The 19,331-nt window shown below is 46.7% G+C and overlaps 1 protein-coding gene across 8 annotated transcripts in view; it reads right to left on the bottom strand.

Moving 5' to 3' along the window:
* ELMOD3 (ELMO domain containing 3) overlaps positions 1–19,331 on the bottom strand; it is a 72,895-nt gene that overhangs the window by 11,367 nt on the left and 42,197 nt on the right. For 5 of the 8 annotated variants that reach the window (XM_073325441.1, XM_073325440.1, XM_073325439.1 and 2 more), the window contains 6 exons: positions 17,081–17,161; positions 15,843–15,912; positions 14,609–14,671; positions 10,791–10,906; positions 9,586–9,709; positions 6,362–6,484 (listed from right to left, as the gene is read on the bottom strand). In XM_073325441.1, coding sequence (XP_073181542.1) covers positions 6,362–6,484; positions 9,586–9,709; positions 10,791–10,906; positions 14,609–14,671; positions 15,843–15,912; positions 17,081–17,158 — 574 coding nt within the window. In that variant the 5' untranslated portion in view covers positions 17,159–17,161. Of the gene's footprint in view, positions 1–6,361; positions 6,485–9,585; positions 9,710–10,790; positions 10,907–14,608; positions 14,672–15,842; positions 15,913–17,080; positions 17,162–19,079; positions 19,148–19,331 lie in introns of those variants that run through there. The other 3 variants (XM_073325442.1, XM_073325443.1, XM_073325445.1) reach the window with 3 other exon arrangements.

Here is a 19,331-nt window from a genome sequence, read left to right on the forward strand (position 1 = left end):
AGAGACAAGGTGTAGAGGGAGAAGAGGAGAGGACCAAGAACAGAGAATTGTGGAACCCCCATAAAAAGTTGGACAGGGGATGAGGAGAATCTTCCAAAGGACATGTTGAAAGACCAATTAGAGGGAGGAGAACCAGGAGAGGACCAAGTTCTGGAAATCAAGGGAGGACAAGGTTTCAAGAAGTTTGAGGAAAACTTTCTCCTGGGAACTATGATTAGCATATGCAAATAGGCAGATATAACTACAGAAGAAGCAGAAGCATCAATCCCTGTTTCTCATCATCAATGCTCTACGTCTCTCCTGTCCACTGCTTTCCATCCTCCTTTCCAGCCACAGCAAGGACCTGTCATGGTCTTCCCTGCCTGTCACCCACTACCTACCCCTGTTTTGATTCAGCCAACCCTCCTCACACTACCACCATGCTAGAGATGCAATGCCGATTAGTCCCATCCTGTCCTATTCAAGTTCACCCACTTTCAGGTAATGGAAATTAGTCCAAGAGAACAGAAGCAGTACAGCCTAGTGGAGAGAGAACTGGACAAACTCAGGAGACTTGGGTTCTAGTCCCAGTTCTGCAAGTGGCCTGCAGGGTGACCGTGGGCAAGTCACTGCACGGCTCTCTGCCTCAGTTTCCCCATCTGTAAAATGAGGCTAAAGATGACCTTCTTTGTAAAGCACCTGAAGATCTCTGGATGAAAAACGCTGTATGAGAGCATGCTATTAGTATTATTATGTAACCTAGGACAAAGACTGCAAGGAGTTTAAGTATAAAAACAAAAGCATTTTTTATTGCAAGAGCACAAGACACAAGCTTGTTTAGGGCATGCAGTATCTGCTACAACCTGTGCCAAACAGCAGCATCTACACAGTACAAGGCAGCAAAGGAATTCGTGGCATCTTCTCCTGAAAACAAAAACCCCACGGCAGTTTCCCTGGTGTTGCTTTATAGCACAGAATAGTAGGCGAATGTATTGACAGAATTGAATAGGCATCTATGGTTCTGAAGGGACAGCAGAATAAGCTGCCTCCATTCTCTCCTTAAACACACTTCAATCCCCACCCCCAAAAGCAGCACACAGGGGCCAGAGGATGGATACCTCCCAAAGAACCTGAAAATTAAAACAAGGAACATCAAAGAGCATTTTAGGCTTGTAGCATGAAAAGGAATCCACGTCTGCCAGTAAGTCCTGGCTTACAAAACCAGGAAAGCAAACAAGACTAAAGAAAATTAACTGGCCACTCAAACCAATATCAGGGAGTTAATCTCTGAATTCAAGGCAGTGAGAACTAATTTGCTCTCAGCAAGTACAACTAATGGAAGCGCAACACGCAAATTAGCTACAGAGGAAGTGTGAGGATTGGTGAGTTAGCGCCGACGTCACTTAACAGTTGCCCAAGTCGTTTACCTTAGGATACATCTACACCACAAACTTTGGCCGACTCAAATTATGCTGGCATAAAGCTGCTGCAGTTAGTATACCACTTGTGCGCGTGTATACTTGACTCCTTGTGTCAGCGATGTGCATACTCACCAGGAGTGCTTGTGTCACTGCAGAGTGAGGTGCACCATGGGTAGGTATCGCACTTTGCAAACCACCACCTTCCAGCGCACTGTGTCTTGGGAGATTTTGGTAATTCACGGTGGGGCAGAAACAAGCCACACAGGGGTGGCCAGGAACAAAGGGTCAGCTTCCCAGCACGCAACTTTCGCCATCCCAGAATGTCACCCATATCCCACCATTTTCATGCCTTTTTTAAAACTCCCAGGAACCCACGTGGCGCTCCTCTCTGTTCGCCATCTCTGACAGAAGCATGGAGCCTGTACAGCTCTGCGTTATTGTCATGAGGGTTGCATGCACAGGGTACACGATCCTCTGGTTTTTGCAGAGAGGCAAGAAGAACTGAATCAGCAGCGAACATGATGCTTTCATGGACAACAGATAGCTGTGGGACATAATGAAAGCCAATTCAAGGTGGTTATTGACGTTCACTGAGCAGCTGTAGAAAGTGGAGTGCCGTTTCTGGGCTCAAAAAACAGGCACAGATTGGCGGGATCGCATCATAATGCAGGTTTTTTTTATAGAATGAGTAATGACTGCAGAACTTCTTGCTGCAAAAAGCCATATTCCTGGATCTGTGCGCCACTCTCACACCAGCCCTCCAGCACAGCGACACCAAACTGAGACCTGCACTGACAGTGGAGAAGCAAGTGGCAATAACACTGTGGAAACTTGCAATGCTGGATTTCTACAGGTCAGTGGGAAAATCATTCTGCAGTTGGAAAATCCACAGAGGGGCCGTTGTCATGCACGTATGCAGGGTCACGAACTGTCTCCTGCTATGCAGGACTGTGACTCTCAGCAACGTGCAGGGCATCGTGGATGGATTTGTGGCAACTGAGTTCCTGAACTGTCGTGCAGCAATAGCCAGCACACCTGGCCACAGGGTATATCAACAGAAAGGGCTATTTTTCTATGGTTATGCAAGCGTTGGCTGATTACTAAAACACTTCACTGACATCCATGTTGGCTGGTCAGGGAAGGTGCATAACTCTTGCATCTTTAAGAACACAGAACTATTCAGAAAGCTGCAAGCAGGGACTTTCTTTCATGACCAGCGGATTACCATTGGCGATGCTGAAATGCCCATAGTGATCCTGGAGGACCCAGCCTATCCTTGCTCATAAAGCCATACACTGGCCACCTTGGCAGCACCAAAGATAAGATTCAGCTGTCAGCTCAGCTGATGCAGAATGGGCTTTTGGTAAGTTGAAGGGACGCTGACGTTGTTTACTCACCTGATTGGATCTCTGTGAGAAAAAAATCCCAGGGGTTATAGCTGCCTGCTGTGTCCTGCATACTATCTGTGAGGCAAAGGGAGAAAGGTGGATGTGGAGCTGCTGTCTGCTGAATTTGAACAGCCAGACACCAGGGCTATTAGAAGAGCTCAACATGGAGCTATACATCTGAAGGCAGCCTTGAAAGAACCCTTTGCCAGTAAGCCACAATAATGCATTGTGATGGACTGTGCTCTACCTGGCCCTGAAGTTTTGGGGCCTGTTAGGTGTACATCCATGACTAGAACACTGTTGAGGCACCTATTAATTTTGCGGTGCTTTCTGTACATTTATGATTACTACACTGTGTTTGTCACTGATCCTATGAGTTGTGTCACACTGTACAAAGTAAGTGGGTGCTTTCAGTACTGCTAGGCATTCTGCAGCGCATGTTGGGAACTAACAAAAATGAATTATTATCCAAAAAATATAATTTTATTGAGTAACAAAACCAGTGCAAAAAAAAAATCTGTGCAATTTAAAAGCACGTACATTAAAACCCTAATAAATTAACAGAACAGAACTTAACAAGGAGAAAGAACATTCCTGTCCATTTTGGCTACACATACAGCAACTGTGGCTCTCACAGGCCAGTGTATGTGAAGCTGCTGTTGTTGTCCTTACTGTCCATTGGTAAAGCAGTAGGGGTAGGGATGCGGTACCTGATGCCCGGTGGAATGTTTGGGGCGGGGGGGAATGTAGGGAAGTGCTAAAATGGAGTTCTTTAAGGGCTGCAGAGGGAGGCGAGCCCATTATTGTTGAACCTGTAGGTCCACAAATGTCTGCAGCATCTGTGTTTGCTGCCAGAGAAGCCCCATTATGCCCTGGTGCATCTCTCTCTCCTTTGACTGTTGGGACTCCTGGACCGCTCTCCTGTCCACTCTTTCCCTCTCCTTACAGCCTGCAACATTCACCCTCCAGGCCCTCTGCTCACAGTCTGATGCAGCACTGGCTTGCAGGATCTCACTGAACATATCATCCCGAGTCCTCTTCTTTCTCCTCATTTACTTCAAGCATTCTGCAGGTGTGGAGGGGGAACCCCTCAAGGCCATGGCAGCGTCTATAGATAAAGCATACAGAGGTACCATTGTTAGCATAGTCACAAAGGAAAGCAAAAGTTAAGGTTCAGAACTCCTTTCCCTTGCTCCCCTAAAGTTTTAAACATGACCAAGTTTTAAACATTGACACTTCTGCTTCGGAGTGCTTGTGCCCAGCGCCATTCACAGCACTAGCTGTGGTTACTATGGCCCACAAGGGGCGAGGGAAATTAGGAGGGAATTGCTCGGTTGCATGAAACTAGGAGTACAGGGCACTGGTGCTGAATACTGGCAGCATTTTCCACAGGCGGTGGTGATTTTAGCTGACATCTCACTCCTGAGGATAACAAAGGCACAGAAAACACAGCTGCTGCTGACGTCCCAGAGCTGCCTGAGCCCGTATGCCGCTAGCCTGTTTACTGCAATGGTGCCTGCTGAAGTTATCGCCGATCGGCATGGGAAAGTGTCCTACGGCAGAGGAAAAAAGGCTGCCATCCTAGAAATCTTTGGGAGAGGACCACAGATACCGCCATGGAAATTTCATCAAGATCTCTCAGGAAGATTCAACAACCACCCCTGTGTACATGAAACAAACTGCTATGCATGGCACCCTGCACCTAACTCCACAGGGGAATGAAGAGCCAATAACTACCTCTCTTGGTTGTTCGGCTACCTCTTCTGGCAAGAATAAATGAACAAAAAGGTGATAGCGGTGTCCTGCTAAGTTGGGAGCACTATCGGTACATCATTGTAACGTGAAATACATTTACACACTTACCCGAGGTTCCTTCCCCAGCATTGGGTCACCCATGCGCAAGTGCCAGGACTGACTGGACTGTGGGGGCGTCTCAAACAGGGCCTGGATTGTGGCATAGCTGGACCCTGCTGGTTGCATGTCTCCCATCCTCCTCCTCTTCTTTGCTGTTCATGGCAGGGGTCTGTGTCTCAGGCTCCTCAGCAGTACCTATAGTGCTCTGTGAGGTGATGGTAGGGTCTCCACCAAGTATGGCATGCAGCTCTTTGTAAAAGCAGCAGGTCTGTGGCTCATCACTAGATTGACTGTTGGCCTCTCTGGCCTGCCAGTTTGCCTGCCGCAGTTCCTTCACTTTCATGTGGCACAGCTGCTGATCCCTGTCATACCCCTTCTCCTGCATCCCCGTGCAATCTGCTCCGAGATCTACACATTTCTTCAGCTGGTCCATAGCTGTGCCCGCACAGCCTCTTCTCTCCACAGTCCAAGGAGATCCCATATCTATTCCAGGCCAGAGTGTGTCTGGAGCGCATAGCCAGCATGGGTGGCTGGGCAGTTGCTCTCAACAGTGGAGAGCTGCTAGGTGTGGTCATTGCACTGGACAATCAGGAAAAGGCATTCAATTAAGGTGCTAGGAAAGCCGGCCCTCTGGTCTCTCTGACCCCTGGCAGTGGAGTTCACAATTGTGACCAGAGCAGTGAGGGTCAAGAATTGTTGGACAGCTGCTAGAGGGCTGTTAGGTAACGCCGTGTCTACACTTGCACGGCATCAACCTCGGTTAATTGACCAGGGCTAAACATAGCTCAGGGAGGTGATGTTACAATGGGGCGCTCACCTCGGTAGGAACCAAATTTAAGTGTAGACACATGCACAACTAGGTCAGTGCAAGGTGGCTTACATCAACCTAACTTTGTAGCATAGACCAGCCTTTTGTCTGTCCATATTCCATATGATCATAGCAATTAGATACAACAATCATTAACAACTTTCCTTAATTACAACTTAATTTCTTCAAATGCAGGCTATGCACAAGAGTTTAATTAACTTTTAACTATGTGGAGAGTTTAAGAGTCTGTGTTATTCCATTGTTAAACTCATTCCAGACAAAGAAAAGACTGACATGTTAAATTTCTTAAAGAATCCAGTTTTTAATACAAGTGCAATTCTAATTAATGGATTTATTTGTAACGTCTCAGAAAATTGTTCTGTAGCTGAAGATAAGTGCTGTATTTTTTTAATATACAAAACAGAGGTTGAATCCCTGCTTTATATGCAAACTGAAATGCAGCCTTAGCTATGGAGTTGCAACTAGTGCCTCTCTACTAAATCAAACCCTCAGAAAGGGCTTTTTATTCAGAGATCACTAACCAACAAGCAGCAGTGGCCAACCAGGTACACATGGTCAATCAGCTACGTCAGTGGCATCTCACTGGGCCAGCAGTCATTGGGAAATTAGTAGCTATGCCAGTGGTGGCAGCAGAAACTGGTATCTGACTGTCCAGCTGCCACACCAATGACAGCTGGCTGAGACAGCAACAGATGCCAGATCAGTAGCTGCAAAAAAAAAAAAAAAGCCACCCAGTGAAGAGCTGCTGTAGGGAGATGGAGGTAACAAATCCAGAATCCTTTAAATCAGTGTTGGGTCACTTCAGCCACAGGGCCGGAGTGATAGTAGGGGACCCCACCCTCAAAGTTTTGCACTACAGAGCCCACCCTCTCCTCACTGCCTCACCATACCTTGAAAGCCCAGCTCTTCCCAGTGGGCTCCGTAGCGGGGACAATCGAATCTGGAGCCTGTTAGTTTCTTGTAGATGGTCTGCAGGATCCTCATGTGCACTTTCTCATTATTATCAAAGCCACCTGTATGGAAAACACCGATCATCCCTCTGTGACATTGAACATCCCTCTTTTCTAATGCACCAACGTGGAGACATGGCAAAAAAACAAAACCCCAAACCCTGCAGGTTAAATGGATTCACAGAAGAACTAGACATTTATGTGGATACCAGGAACATCCAGTTAGGAAAAAAAATCCAGGAGCTCTGAGAAGGATGGAAACCTCCAAGTTTCAGAGCACAAGCCAATCCTCATACTGCACAGCATTAGAAAGATTCTTTCCCGGTAGGTACGTTAACAGCCTGGTGCAGGGGTTCTTTGCACCTTCCTATGACACAGCTGATGCTGGACACTGAAAAATGACAGGTTTCAGAGTAACAGCCATGTTAGTCTGTATTCGCAAAAAGAAAAGGAGTACTTGTGGCACCTTAGAGACTAACCAATTTATTTGAGCAAAGCATGTATAAAAAGATCTTCTACACTTTCCACAGTATGCATCCGATGAAGTGAGCTGTAGCTCACGAAAGCTTATGCTCAAATAAATTGGTTAGTCTCTAAGGTGCCACAAGTACTCCTTTTCTTTTTGCGGACACTGAAAAAGAGATACAGCCAAGTTCTGCGATACAACCGCATTTGCTCCAACCCCTCAGACAGAGACAAACACCTACAAGATCTCTATCAAGCATTCTTACAACTACAATACCCACCTGTGGAAGTCAAGAAACAGATTGATAGAGCCAGAAGAGTTCCCAGAAGCCACCTACTACAGGACAGGCCCAACAAAGAAAATAACAGAACGCCACTAGCCGTCACCTTCAGCCCCCAACTAAAACCCCTCCAACGCATTATTAAGGATCTACAACCTATCCTGAAGGATGACCCAACACTCTCACAAATCTTGGGAGACAGGCCAGTCCTTGCTTACAGACAGCCCCCCAACCTGAAGCGAATACTCACCAGCAACCACATACCACACAACAGAACCACTAACCCAGGAACCTATCCTTGCAACAAAGCCCGTTGCCAACTGTGCCCACATATCTATTCAGGGGACACCATCATAGGGCCTAATCACATCAGCCACACTATCAGAGGCTCGTTCACCTGCACATCCACCAATGTGATATATGCCATCATGTGCCAGCAATGCCCCTCTGCCATGTACATTGGTCAAACTGGACAGTCTCTACGTAAAAGAATAAATGAACACAAATCAGATGTCAAGAATTATAACATTCATAAACCAGTCGGAGAACACTTCAATCTCTTTGGTCACGCGATTACAGACATGAAAGTTGCGATATTACAACAGAAAAACTTCAAAACCAGACTCCAGCAAGAGACTGTTGAATTGGAATTCATTTGTAAATTGCATACAATTAACTTAGGCTTGAATAGAGACTGGGAGAGGCTAAGTCATTATGCAAGGTAACCTATTTCCCCTTGTTTTTTCCTACCTCCCCCCCCCCCGCCCCCAGACGTTCTTGTTAAACCCTGGATTTGTGCTGGAAATGGCCCACCTTGATTATCATACACATTGTAAGGAGAGTGATCACTTTAGATAAGCTATTATCAGCAGGAGAGTGGGGTGGGAGGAGAGAAAACCTTTTGTAGTGGTAAACACCCATTTTTTCATGGTTTGTATGTATAAGAACATCTTCTGTATTTTCCACAGTATGCATCCAATGAAGTGAGCTGTAGCTCACGAAAGCTTATGCTCAAATAAATTGGTTAGTCTCTAAGGTGCCACAAGTACTCCTTTTCATACTGCACAATGGAACTCCCCAGTAAGGGTAAAGAGCCTCTGTGCAGGAAACAGAACTTTCTCAGAGGCCAGCCCCAGAACTCTGCAAGAAACTAGGGACTACCCCAATCCTCCCCACCTTCCACTCCCAGGACGAGGTGCATTTCTTTGGCTTTGTCCTCTAACATGAATACAGAGCAATGTGTATACTTAAACAAAAAACCCAACCAAAACAAGCCACTTCACTATACACACTTCTTCCCCCCAGGAGAGGATGAGAGAACAAATACCACTTGACAGATCAGTCAAGTTGCTTAATGCACTGCTGGAACTTGCTCGGATATTACAGTGAGGAGCACAGTACAAGAACCTGAAGAGAAGAGAAGAGAAGAGAAGAGAAGAGAAGAGAAGAGAAGAGAAGAGAAGAGAAGAGAAGAGAAGAGAAGAGAAGAGAAGAGAAGAGAAGAGAAGAGAAGAGAAGAGAAGAGAAGAGAAGAGAAGAGAAGAGAAGAGAAGACTGGTTTGACCCAGTGAGACAATGCTTATGTTTCTGTGACAACAGTTCATTTAACTTGATCAAAGTTTGGATCGTTTATTTCCCTCTATCTATGGTACTTATCTGGCCCTCACAGCCGTAGTATCTGAAATTGTTATACTCTTTAATAGATCCATCCTCACAACAGCCCTGTGAGGTAGGGCAGTACTATTATCCCTGTTGTACAATGGGGAACTGAGCACAGAGAGACAAAGTGACTCACCTGAGGTCACACAAGAAGTCTGTGGCAGAGCAGGGAAGTCCCAGGCTAGCATTCTAACCACTAGACCATCCTTCCTCTTAGCACATACCAGTTGGACATATAAAGATCACAACAACTGACTTCCCTGATTCTTTTTTGAAGAGATTTCTAAACCTGCTAAGCCCCTTCAGAGACCACCCCAAATCTTCATTCAAACAATGATCTTGGAGACCCTTGTGGGGATTTGGTACCTGATAAACCTGACATGTCCCAGCAGGAAGCAGGTGTTTCCAGGGGTCATATTCAAACACTATTCAATAAAGAGACCCCAATACAAACGCTGCCTCTTTTTGCAGAAAGAATTTGTGACCCAGTGACTCAGAATGTCTGGTCTGATGGAGAGGGAGGATGCTAGTGAGATGTGCAGGGAACAGGGAGAGAGGGCACAAGATGACTCCTGAAAGTCTTCAGTCCAAGGTACGCAGGCAGGAGTGGGGGGAAGGCACTGCGCTCCAGGACACCAGCTGAGGGGAGGGGTGGGTCACACTTCAATGATTGTTAGCTAATCAAAAACAATCCCTTGAGGGAGGCTGATTACACTGGCTGGGCAGAGCTCATCCTCCTCTTTAGAAGGGAATACTCACACTGGGCTATCGCCAGGGCCAGATCCCGCTCGCCTTGCAGCTGCTGATGGAGCCGCGGGGGGCCGAAGAAGAAGTGAGCCACGGCAGACAGCCCTCGCCTTTGCACTGTCGGCTGGATCTTTTTCTGCGAAAAGGATGATACATGAAGAGAGGTGGTGGGGTAGGGGTTGCCGTCTCCCTTGGCACCATCTGGGAGAGAACAGGATAGAAAATCCTGTTTCGCAAGGGAATTTGTTAATTAATTGGATAGTGACACCAAGAGTTGAGGTTGCCTAACACCTTCCATTACAAGACCCTGTTTTCAGTTGCCTATGATTTTGCCAAACTTTACCCTCTCGCGATTAAATTTCCCATGCTGGGTCTTGACTTCAGACTGAACAGGTTTGGAAAGTTGCAGCAAAACCCATTTCAGCTGCTTCTGAGAATGAAGTTAGAAGAAAAATAGGTTGATCAGTCAACATTAAAAAAATTCTCACAACTGCTCCTTTAAGGAGCTCCGGCATCTCGGCACTTCGCAAGAAGGCCTTGAAATCTGGCAGCGTGGAAGACCTCGGGTCTTTGGTTATCTCCATGAAAATTCACCACGATTTAGCTGCATTACACGCCTTTCTAAATCACCATTTGCAGCCGCTCAGAAGAGGTTTGCAAGACTGTGGCAGCTACGTTCTCTGAACATTCTCTTGCATGCTCTAGCCCAGAAGTGAAGGGGCTGGGCACCAATCTTCCTGGAATTGCTCCTCCCAGACTACAGGCACGGGGGCACCAACCACCAGGAGTGAGTGCAAGAAGACTCCTTCCTGTGGTACCAGGCTCTCCCTCTTAGCACCCGAACGACACAGAGGAGGGAGAAATCTGACTCAAACGCAGGGTGATCAGGGGCAGAAATAGTAGCGGGCATATGCTGGGAAGGATAGGACCAGAGAAGGACAAGCAGGAAGCGGATAGAGTGGTGACTGGGATTGGGCAGAAGACAGGGTAATAGGAAACAGGGGAAAATGGGGGAGGCTGCCTCTGGTCAGGAAACCCTGAGTTCTAACCTCAGCCCAGCCCACCCTCACTGTGTGGCCTTGCACAAGCCACTTCACCTCCCTGTGCCTCAGTAAAATACCGCAGGGAAGCGTCCCAAGGAATAATGAGTTCCTGTCTGCACAGTGCTACAAACACGCATAACGCTACATTGTTCAATCCCGGTGGTTCGTACATACCCTGCACTCTGACAGGTCAGCTGTCTGGAAATACTGCAGTGCTTCATTGAAGGCGATCAGGGGCACGGGACCTGCAGACGTCCCCACGATCCCTGCAAATACGAAAGAAAACAGCCCTGCCTGGGATTCATGACAAGTCTCGTTACATGCGCTGGTCACCCCACTCAACTTGCCCATGCCACTTTGGACAAGAGACGGACATGGTCACAATTTCAGATTCTCTTTGCCAGGGCCCCTCCCCTGTTGGTTCATAAGAAGAGCGAATGGGGAGAGTTGGAGCATGCTCCGGAGATCTGTGATATCCGTGGGACTTTGATCAGCGGTCACAGCCCTGAGTTTGGAAGATCATTGAGACAATGCTATTGGGGAACATTAAGCAGAACGTGATCACATTTCGGAGGGGTGTGTTTCAAATTTTGGGCATGTCACTAATACAGCCTCTCTCCTCTTGAGGAAAATTTCAGCTACATGGAGGCACCCGTGCAGAGTCTGCATCAGCCACACAGATTTGGTTCAAGGTCTATGAGCCCAATTCTCTACTATGCCCAGCTTCCACTTCAATTATAAAATTATGTACCCTGGCTCTTTGCCCAGCCCTGGCAATGGCCCCTAAGGGACCATCTACCAGCTGAGCATAGGCAGAACACAGCACACTCCAGCCATGCCTGCTGTCCACCTCTGTGCCAGGACTGCAAGGAGAGTGGCATAGATCTCATGGCAAAAATAGTATGTGATCAGGTAATTGAAGTCTATGCCATCGGGCACACGCACAAGGTGGCAGAGGTAAGGTTGCATGGGCAATCTCAATTCTAGCATTCCTAACTTTTGAGGCCTTTACTTTGCAACCTTAACATCCTTTGAATGTAGATGTTTATATGCAGTATTTATAGTGAGAAACAAAATCTTTTAGATGACTCTGAAGTCCAAACCATCCAGTTTTGCACACTCCACACCTACATAACCACACAATGTGACTACTGTGACCCCTGCCCTCCCAGGAGTGGGTTGCATCCCTTGCTCTGTCTGGTCTTAAATTAGACACAAAGCTCTTCAAGGCAGGGATTCTCTCTCCTACTGTATGTGTTTGTACAGCACCTTGCACAACGCAGGGCCAAGAGAAGTGGGGCCCCACAACACCACACACTCTCCAGAGACTCTCATAGAATCATAGAATATCAGGGTTGGAAGGGACCCCAGAAGGTCATCTAGTCCAACCCCCTGCTCAAAGCAGGACCAATTCCCAGTTAAATCATCCCAGCCAGGGCTTTGTCAAGCCTGACCTTAAAAACCTCTAAGGAAGGAGATTCCACCACCTCCCTAGGTAACGCATTCCAGTGTTTCACCACCCTCTTAGTGAAAAAGTTTTTCCTAATATCCAATCTAAACCTCCCCCACTGCAACTTGAGACCATTACTCCTCGTTCTGTCATCTGCTACCATTGAGAACAGTTTAGAGCCATCCTCTTTGGAACCCCCTTTCAGGTAGTTGAAAGCAGCTATCAAATCCCCCCTCATTCTTCTCTTCTGCAGGCTAAACAATCCCAGCTCCCTCAGCCTCTCCTCATAACTCATGTGTTCCAGTCCCCTAATCATTTTTGTTGCCCTTCGCTGGACTCTCTCCAATTTATCCACATCCTTCTTGAAGTGTGGGGCCCAAAACTGGACACAGTACTCCAGATGAGGCCTCACCAATGTCGAATAGAGGGGAACGATCACGTCCCTCGATCTGCTCGCTATGCCCCTACTTATACATCCCAAAATGCCATTGGCCTTCTTGGCAACAAGGGCACACTGCTGACTCATATCCAGCTTCTCGTCCACTATCACCCCTAGGTCCTCTCATCCTCTTTCATCTCCCACAAACCCTCCGCAACACGGACACACACTCCTGCCTTTCCCCTTCAGTCAAGTAACTATCCAAACACACACAGGTGCCTCCCAAATCCAGACATACACACAGACCCCTACCACCTCAATCCATACCCATGGAACTTGGTACACAGACTGCCACAGCACACATGCGGGCACCCCTCCTGCCAGAGAAGCAAGAGAGGCTCCAAAGGAACCAGTGGAGTTGCACTAGCATAAAACTTGAATAAAGCAAGAGGAGAATCGGGTCCTTCATCTTCCCACCACACTGGGATCTTCAGAGCAAGTACAATATGTATGGCGTCTTCACCAGGCCAGACCTGGCAGGAAGCTGGATGGACAGACCTCACTGACTAGCTGCTTCTTTGACACAGCCCCAGAGGCAGGCCTGCTAGTAGGGCTTGAGAGCAAGATTTGTGTCAGCATCAGCCAGTGAGACACTCCATTGCCTGTGCCAGTCTCAATCCTCTAGTCTCTCCGTGGTGCTTCATGTGCCTTTGAAGATGTCAATTCCCCAGCTCTGCACCCTTACCGTACAGCTAACGCTGGCATCAGGACCCCAGACCAGCCACTATCTCTCCCTCTGCACTAAGATACCAAACCGTGTCCTGGTGACTGATTTAGAATAAGGCACCGGTTGGGGTACCATTAAAATAAACTGAAGAAAAAAAACAACCTCCAGGCCTTGAAACCAGAGCATCTAAAAATCTGTAACAGGAAAAACTTTGGACTTTGAGTAAAGTAAAAATCCCCTGACGAACTTGTGTTTGCACAAGATAAGAAATGTTAACATATGAAAGAATCCTATTGTGCTCTCGAAGACCCCCCTCCTAAAAGATTAAGGGGGAGGGCTAGCTCAGTGGTTTGAGCATTGGCCTGCTAAACCCAGGGTTGTGAATTCAATCCTTGAGGGGGCCATTTAGGGATCTGGGGCAAAAATCGGGCATTGGTCCTGCTTTGAGCAGGGGGTTGGACTAGATGACCTCCTGAGGTCCCTTCCAACCCGGATATTCTATGATTATGGGAAAGATAATATATACACACTGATCTATGACTTCAAAATGAAGGATTGCTAATGGTAAGATTTGAAAGCTTCGTTAGTTATATTTTTAATAAACTGTAATTATAGATAGCGAATAAATATATAGATAGGATAACACACTGGCCAAGGGCTTTGCCTGCCATAAAATTTTTTTTTGTCAATTTCCTTTTTATATAATTTGCTGATTTGTTTGAAATGATGTTGTTGGCAAGATAAGTAATAGGTTGTGTTGGAAGATGTAAGTAAGAGATACAAACATGTAATGATAAACAAAACCTCCCTTTTCTGGGAAACTTATACAGGGGACCCAGGGCAACCCGACCCAGAAACTGCAAACTTAGCAGGAAAAACTTAAACATTAGGTGATTAAAGCTTGCGCATGCTGAATGTACGGGTTATGTAAAAATCAATGGGTAATGTGTTGCATGCTGATTGGAGGAAAATTGGGTAATTGAGCATGTAAAAATGTATAAGAATACATGTGAAAATGGGCCAAAATCTGAAGAAACGCCAGACCAGAAACTGAGGAACGAGACAGGACCAGACCAGGAGACCAGGCAAGATGATGACCATCATGGAGGAAAGGAGGACTTCTCAGTGCCACAGAATGCGGTAACTGGGGCCCATTTACCTATATTCTGTCTTGTCTGTTATTACTTATCTGGCATAAATGTATGTCCAGACACTAAGTGACAACAATTCTATCTGAAATTGTATTAACAAAGGCAAAACTGATCAAGCCTAAATTGGGTAGATGTGTGACTCAGTTTCCCATTCTACATTCCTGACAGTTCCCAAAGTGCCTCGTCATTGACAAACCATCTGTCTCTCTCTTCAGTGCCCCTACGAGATTTAATTGGTACCAACTGTCCAGGATACCAGGTAAGCTCCATTGCAGTTATCTGTACCTGACTGGAGATTTTCCACGGCCTCCCATTCTTCCTGGGCTCGCAGCACCTCTGCACTAGGATCTGGCAAAAGAGAGTCATGAAGGGTGTTAGCTACAGCTGGAACTCTCAGGCCAGCTGTTTGCTTTGCTTCGCCATCAGCCAGCAGACAAAAAGTGCAATGGTTCCTGTGACCTTACGCTCGCCTGCCTTTGGGGTCTCATTTAATTTTCCGTTTTATCACAGACCAAGTTGGGGTCCTCTGATATAAAGCTGAACAACAGCAGATTCCTTGACAGCTCCTGCCTTGATTACCTGCTCCTGCCCAGAGGCCTGCAGCAAACTCACCCAGTCCCACAGAGAGGAGAGAATATCAGCAAGTGTAGGGGGAGATTGTGATTAGCTCTTTCGGGGGTGCTGCGGGTAAGTCCCTCTCTCCACTGCACACCTGCAAAATGGCCAGGTACAATAGTCCAAGCCACCCCAAAGGAGGCATGGAAGGAAGGGTCATGGCCCTACCAGGCAGTTCTTCTGGCCAGCCTCCACTGCATCATCCTAAGGGGAATGCAGTTCTGACCCTGTCCCAACATGGGCCAGTGCCTAACAGACACGATCAGGCCCAAGGATAGTACAGGAAATCAGAGGGGAATTCCGCAGAGCCTTTCCATGTCTCAATCAGCAGCCTGCCTTCCCCCACCCCACCCTGGACACTGCAGAAGGGAAGTTCAGAGTACGACATCTCTTCCATGAACAGGAAGAGGCCTGAACTGCGGGGGAAGAAAAATGAGAACACAACCCCATTCACTTGATTGAGATTCCAGAGTTAAAAACGCCACCGGCACAGCACCCCAGCAGAACGGTTTGGAGTCATGGCTCTGAGACACGTGCTTAGTTAATAGACAGAAAAACTGAATGTTGCTTTGGCGATACAGGGCAACAGCGGACCCACATGTTGGAGACAGAATCTCAGAGCAGACAGACAGGACAGAACGCCTGACCAAAGCCTTGGAGGAATGCCGTGAATTTTCCTGGACGGTCTAGAGGCAATGAGGAGAAATACTTGGCCAAGAGTATCAGGATCTCGACAATCTGAATGGGACGATTATAGTGAGATTCTGGCCAAGCCCACCAGCAGAACAGACAGGATTTGCTCAGCAGACAGAAAGAGCAGTGCTGTGCTAGTTGGAGCACGTCAGTCCCCTCCAGAATTGGAAAGCAACAGGCTATTAAATAGAAACATTCAAATACAGCTTACCAGCTTCTGTGCGCCCACTGGCTCCCTCTGCCAGAGCCTGCAGGAGCCCATTCTGCTTCAGCACCGAGATCTACGCAGAGAGCGAACAGTCAGGAGGAGCAATGCACTTTACACCTCCTGTTGTTTTTAAAGGATTTTTTTCTAGCCCGATGTGCTGAGTGCCCCCAAACAGCAGCAGAGAAGAGGAGCCTTCAGCACATAAGGGATCTTAAAGACCTATTTCCCTCCCCACACCTGCGGTCTCCCTGAAGCCATAATGACCCGTTCTCACTTTGGGAAATATCCCAGCATGCACTATTGTTGTTACGCCACAACACCACACAAGACATCCAAAGCCTGGAGACACACTGTGTGCAGAGTGGTGTCCAGGGAAATGAGGGAACCTTTTGAAGGTTCTCTGTGGCTAACACATTGTGATACCTTCCTGGATTGTTCCCCCAATAAAGAGCCCACAGCCACCACCCTGCTCACCCATCACAGGTCTCCCCAGCATTCCCATGCTGGAGCTGCTTGAGTTCACCCTTTCCCCTGCCATGAGACAAGCTGCACAAGGAATGGCGTAGCCAGTCAGGGAGGAATAGTCTGCCCCTCATCATAAGAAGGGTTTGTAGAGGAATGGTGTCACTGCTGAAGGAAATGGGTTAGCCCACCTGAGACAAGCTGGTAAAGGAACAGGGAAGCAGCTTGGAGAGTTTGGATCTACCCCCCTCTTCTCCCATGAAAAGAGCTGTTTGAAGAACTGGGGAGGCCCTTGTTTAGGCCTCCAGAAAAGCCGATATAGAAGGGCAGGCAGGCCTAAGCTAGCCTGCTTTCTGGTATCACATTCAAGCACGTACGCAAGAGGCTTCTGCTTTCTGACAACTGCAAGTCCCAGGCCCAACACCGGCACCGTGTGCACCAGCATCATGTCACAATGAGCAATAGTAGGATAGCACTGCTGGGGTTTTACCTGCAGCTATAATACATTGCAACCATGCCTTTTTCTAGAACTTTCAGTGTATGCAGAGTACAGTCCATACCACTTTGTAAATGCACACATGGGTACAGCTGTACCCTGAAAACCCCGATGGAATGCACACACACAAAGGGACTTTATATTCCCAACTCTTTATGCAATTACAATTAATGCCTAATGTTGCCCATCATGCAGGTCTCTGCACATAATAGAGCGAGACGTGTCTAATGCTAGAGTTTAGTCTCAGGCTGCCGAAAATTATGAAATTATCTGAGATACGCACAGGTACGGATTTGACAGCTGGAGGAAGGAAGATACCTTGCTCTTCAGACTGGCGGGTATCTGCAGTGCATCTGTTCATGCCCTAATGAAACAATGAAATCAAAGTCAGCAGGGAACAACCAACCAGTCACTTCCTAAAGTGGCCCAAGTTCCTGTAATGCATGTATAATACTGACGCAGTGCAAGCATGGAGTTTGGTGTTCTGGCAGATACAATCAAACGGGAAGGAAATAAAAAAAATTGTTAACATGAAAATTTCACCTAATTTTCAAAGTTTCAATTGTTTTAACTGCTGTTTTTTCTATTTGTGTGTTTAGTGAAAGAATAAAAGCTACAGACTCTTTAAGGAAAAGTTCAAACCACAAATAACTTTCTAATGTTACAATAAACAAAAGTCTGTTTAAACTTGTGTTTCCCAAAGCGTGGGGTGTGCATAAAGTGCAAAGGACTAGCCAGGGTCTGCTAACAGACCTCTCATTTGTTCTTCAGTCTCAGCTTTCATTTTTTTAAAATACTGTTATAGTTGCCAAAAAAAAAAAAAAAAACCTTCATAACCTAAGTGTAAATAATGTCGTAATACATGCCTGAGCTTGCAGAGAGTGTAAATAGCTCTGAGGTGTGAATTGTCCCACTCATTCATAAAATTACTTCCAGAATTTTACTGGGCGTCACTGAGTTCCAAAGCAATGGATATGCTCTTACCCTTTGCAATGCTCTGCCACTGTGAGACAGGGTTCTCTTTTGTAGCAGTCTTCAAGACCAAATACTTTGCCCAAGTCAGCAGTGAATGGGAGCTACATGTCACCCTCTCAAAAATAAAACCTAGGTTTGAAAAGCTGTGTGCTGAAGAACATGGTCACGCATCTTGGCAACTAGCTTCAGGGCTGCCTCAAGATGTTTTGTTAGAGAAAACATGAATGTTGTCACTTAGCAAATACTATTAAAAAATCACTTAGGTAAGAGCTAGTCTATGCTGCAAAGGGTTCAGTGGAGCTGCAGCTTATACCGAAAAAAGGATGTCTCGCTTTTTCTCACTTTAAAAGGTTTGGGAAACTGTGACTTAAACCAGCTTCCTGGGCCCATGATCTATATTACAATTCACAAAACTGCCCCCAACACAGGGGGAATTCCAGGAAGGACCATACAAAACATTGGGGGCACACTGGGGGCTGGAGGAAGCATGGCAGTGGCAGACCTGCATCCAGCCAGTTCTGCCCTGGGCCACTGGAGCCATTGATACAGGGGTGCTAATTAGTGGCTTTCAGTGGCTACAAACCCTCAGTTTAATGTAGTTTTTGTATATAATTCACTGGGGAGGGATTAGAAAGGAGCAAGATAAAAAATTCTATTATGTGCACATGTAACAACTTCTTCCTCCCCCCTTAAACTTCAGCATTGCAACACAGAGCTTTACTTCTTGAGCTAAGCACTAACTACTTTGGCTGGTAGCCGGACAAAGTTCCTACCCTATGTGAACCAGATGTTAGAGGAGGATCCAGGATAACACACTCAAGTAATGGACTACCTATTCACAAGTCACCTAATTTTACAGACAACACAGTCAAGGACAAAAATATGGCAGGTGTTCTTTCTTTCTGAGGCAGTGCCTCTGACTGAATGGGATTTGGAGCTGCCATATTAACAGAGCTAGGTTTTATTTCAAGTTTCTGCAGACTCTTGGTCCCGTATGAGGCCACGCTGAATAATAAGGGAGGTGAAAGGTATAAAATTGTTAGCATCAGTCTGTGGAAGAAGTGAGTCTAGAGCGCATGGTATCTGGTTCCGAGTGCAATACACACGACCTAGGTCAGAATATTTTTGATGGAGGAAAAGCAGCAGGTGGAAATCCCATCCAGAACTTGAGCTATGTATCAAACACAGATTCTGGGGTAGTGCATATGCAACAACAGAGTCATCGTGCAAAAGCAAGCTCAAAACACAAATGGGAAATAGTAATTTTCAGTTAAAAGAATGCATTTCTACTGGAACAACAAAGGTACCTCCTCGACCCCAGTACTATCCCCAGGACAAATTTCAAAGTCCGGCTGCAAACCAGGGAGAGCGAGAGCCCTTCAGATAAAGGCTGCAAGAATTTGTTTTACAATGGGAAGCATTAGGCAACCTAATTACAAGGGTTGCTGCCAGTACTCCTTTTATAAGGCAAATAAAGCATCAGTCCCTGCAGCCAGGATAAAGCATGTCTACACTTCAGCTGGCAGGTGCGACTCCCAGCTCAGGCAGAGGTACACACA

This window comes from Lepidochelys kempii, chromosome 26 (assembly GCF_965140265.1).
Source record: "Lepidochelys kempii isolate rLepKem1 chromosome 26, rLepKem1.hap2, whole genome shotgun sequence".
NCBI lineage: Eukaryota > Metazoa > Chordata > Testudines > Cheloniidae > Lepidochelys > Lepidochelys kempii.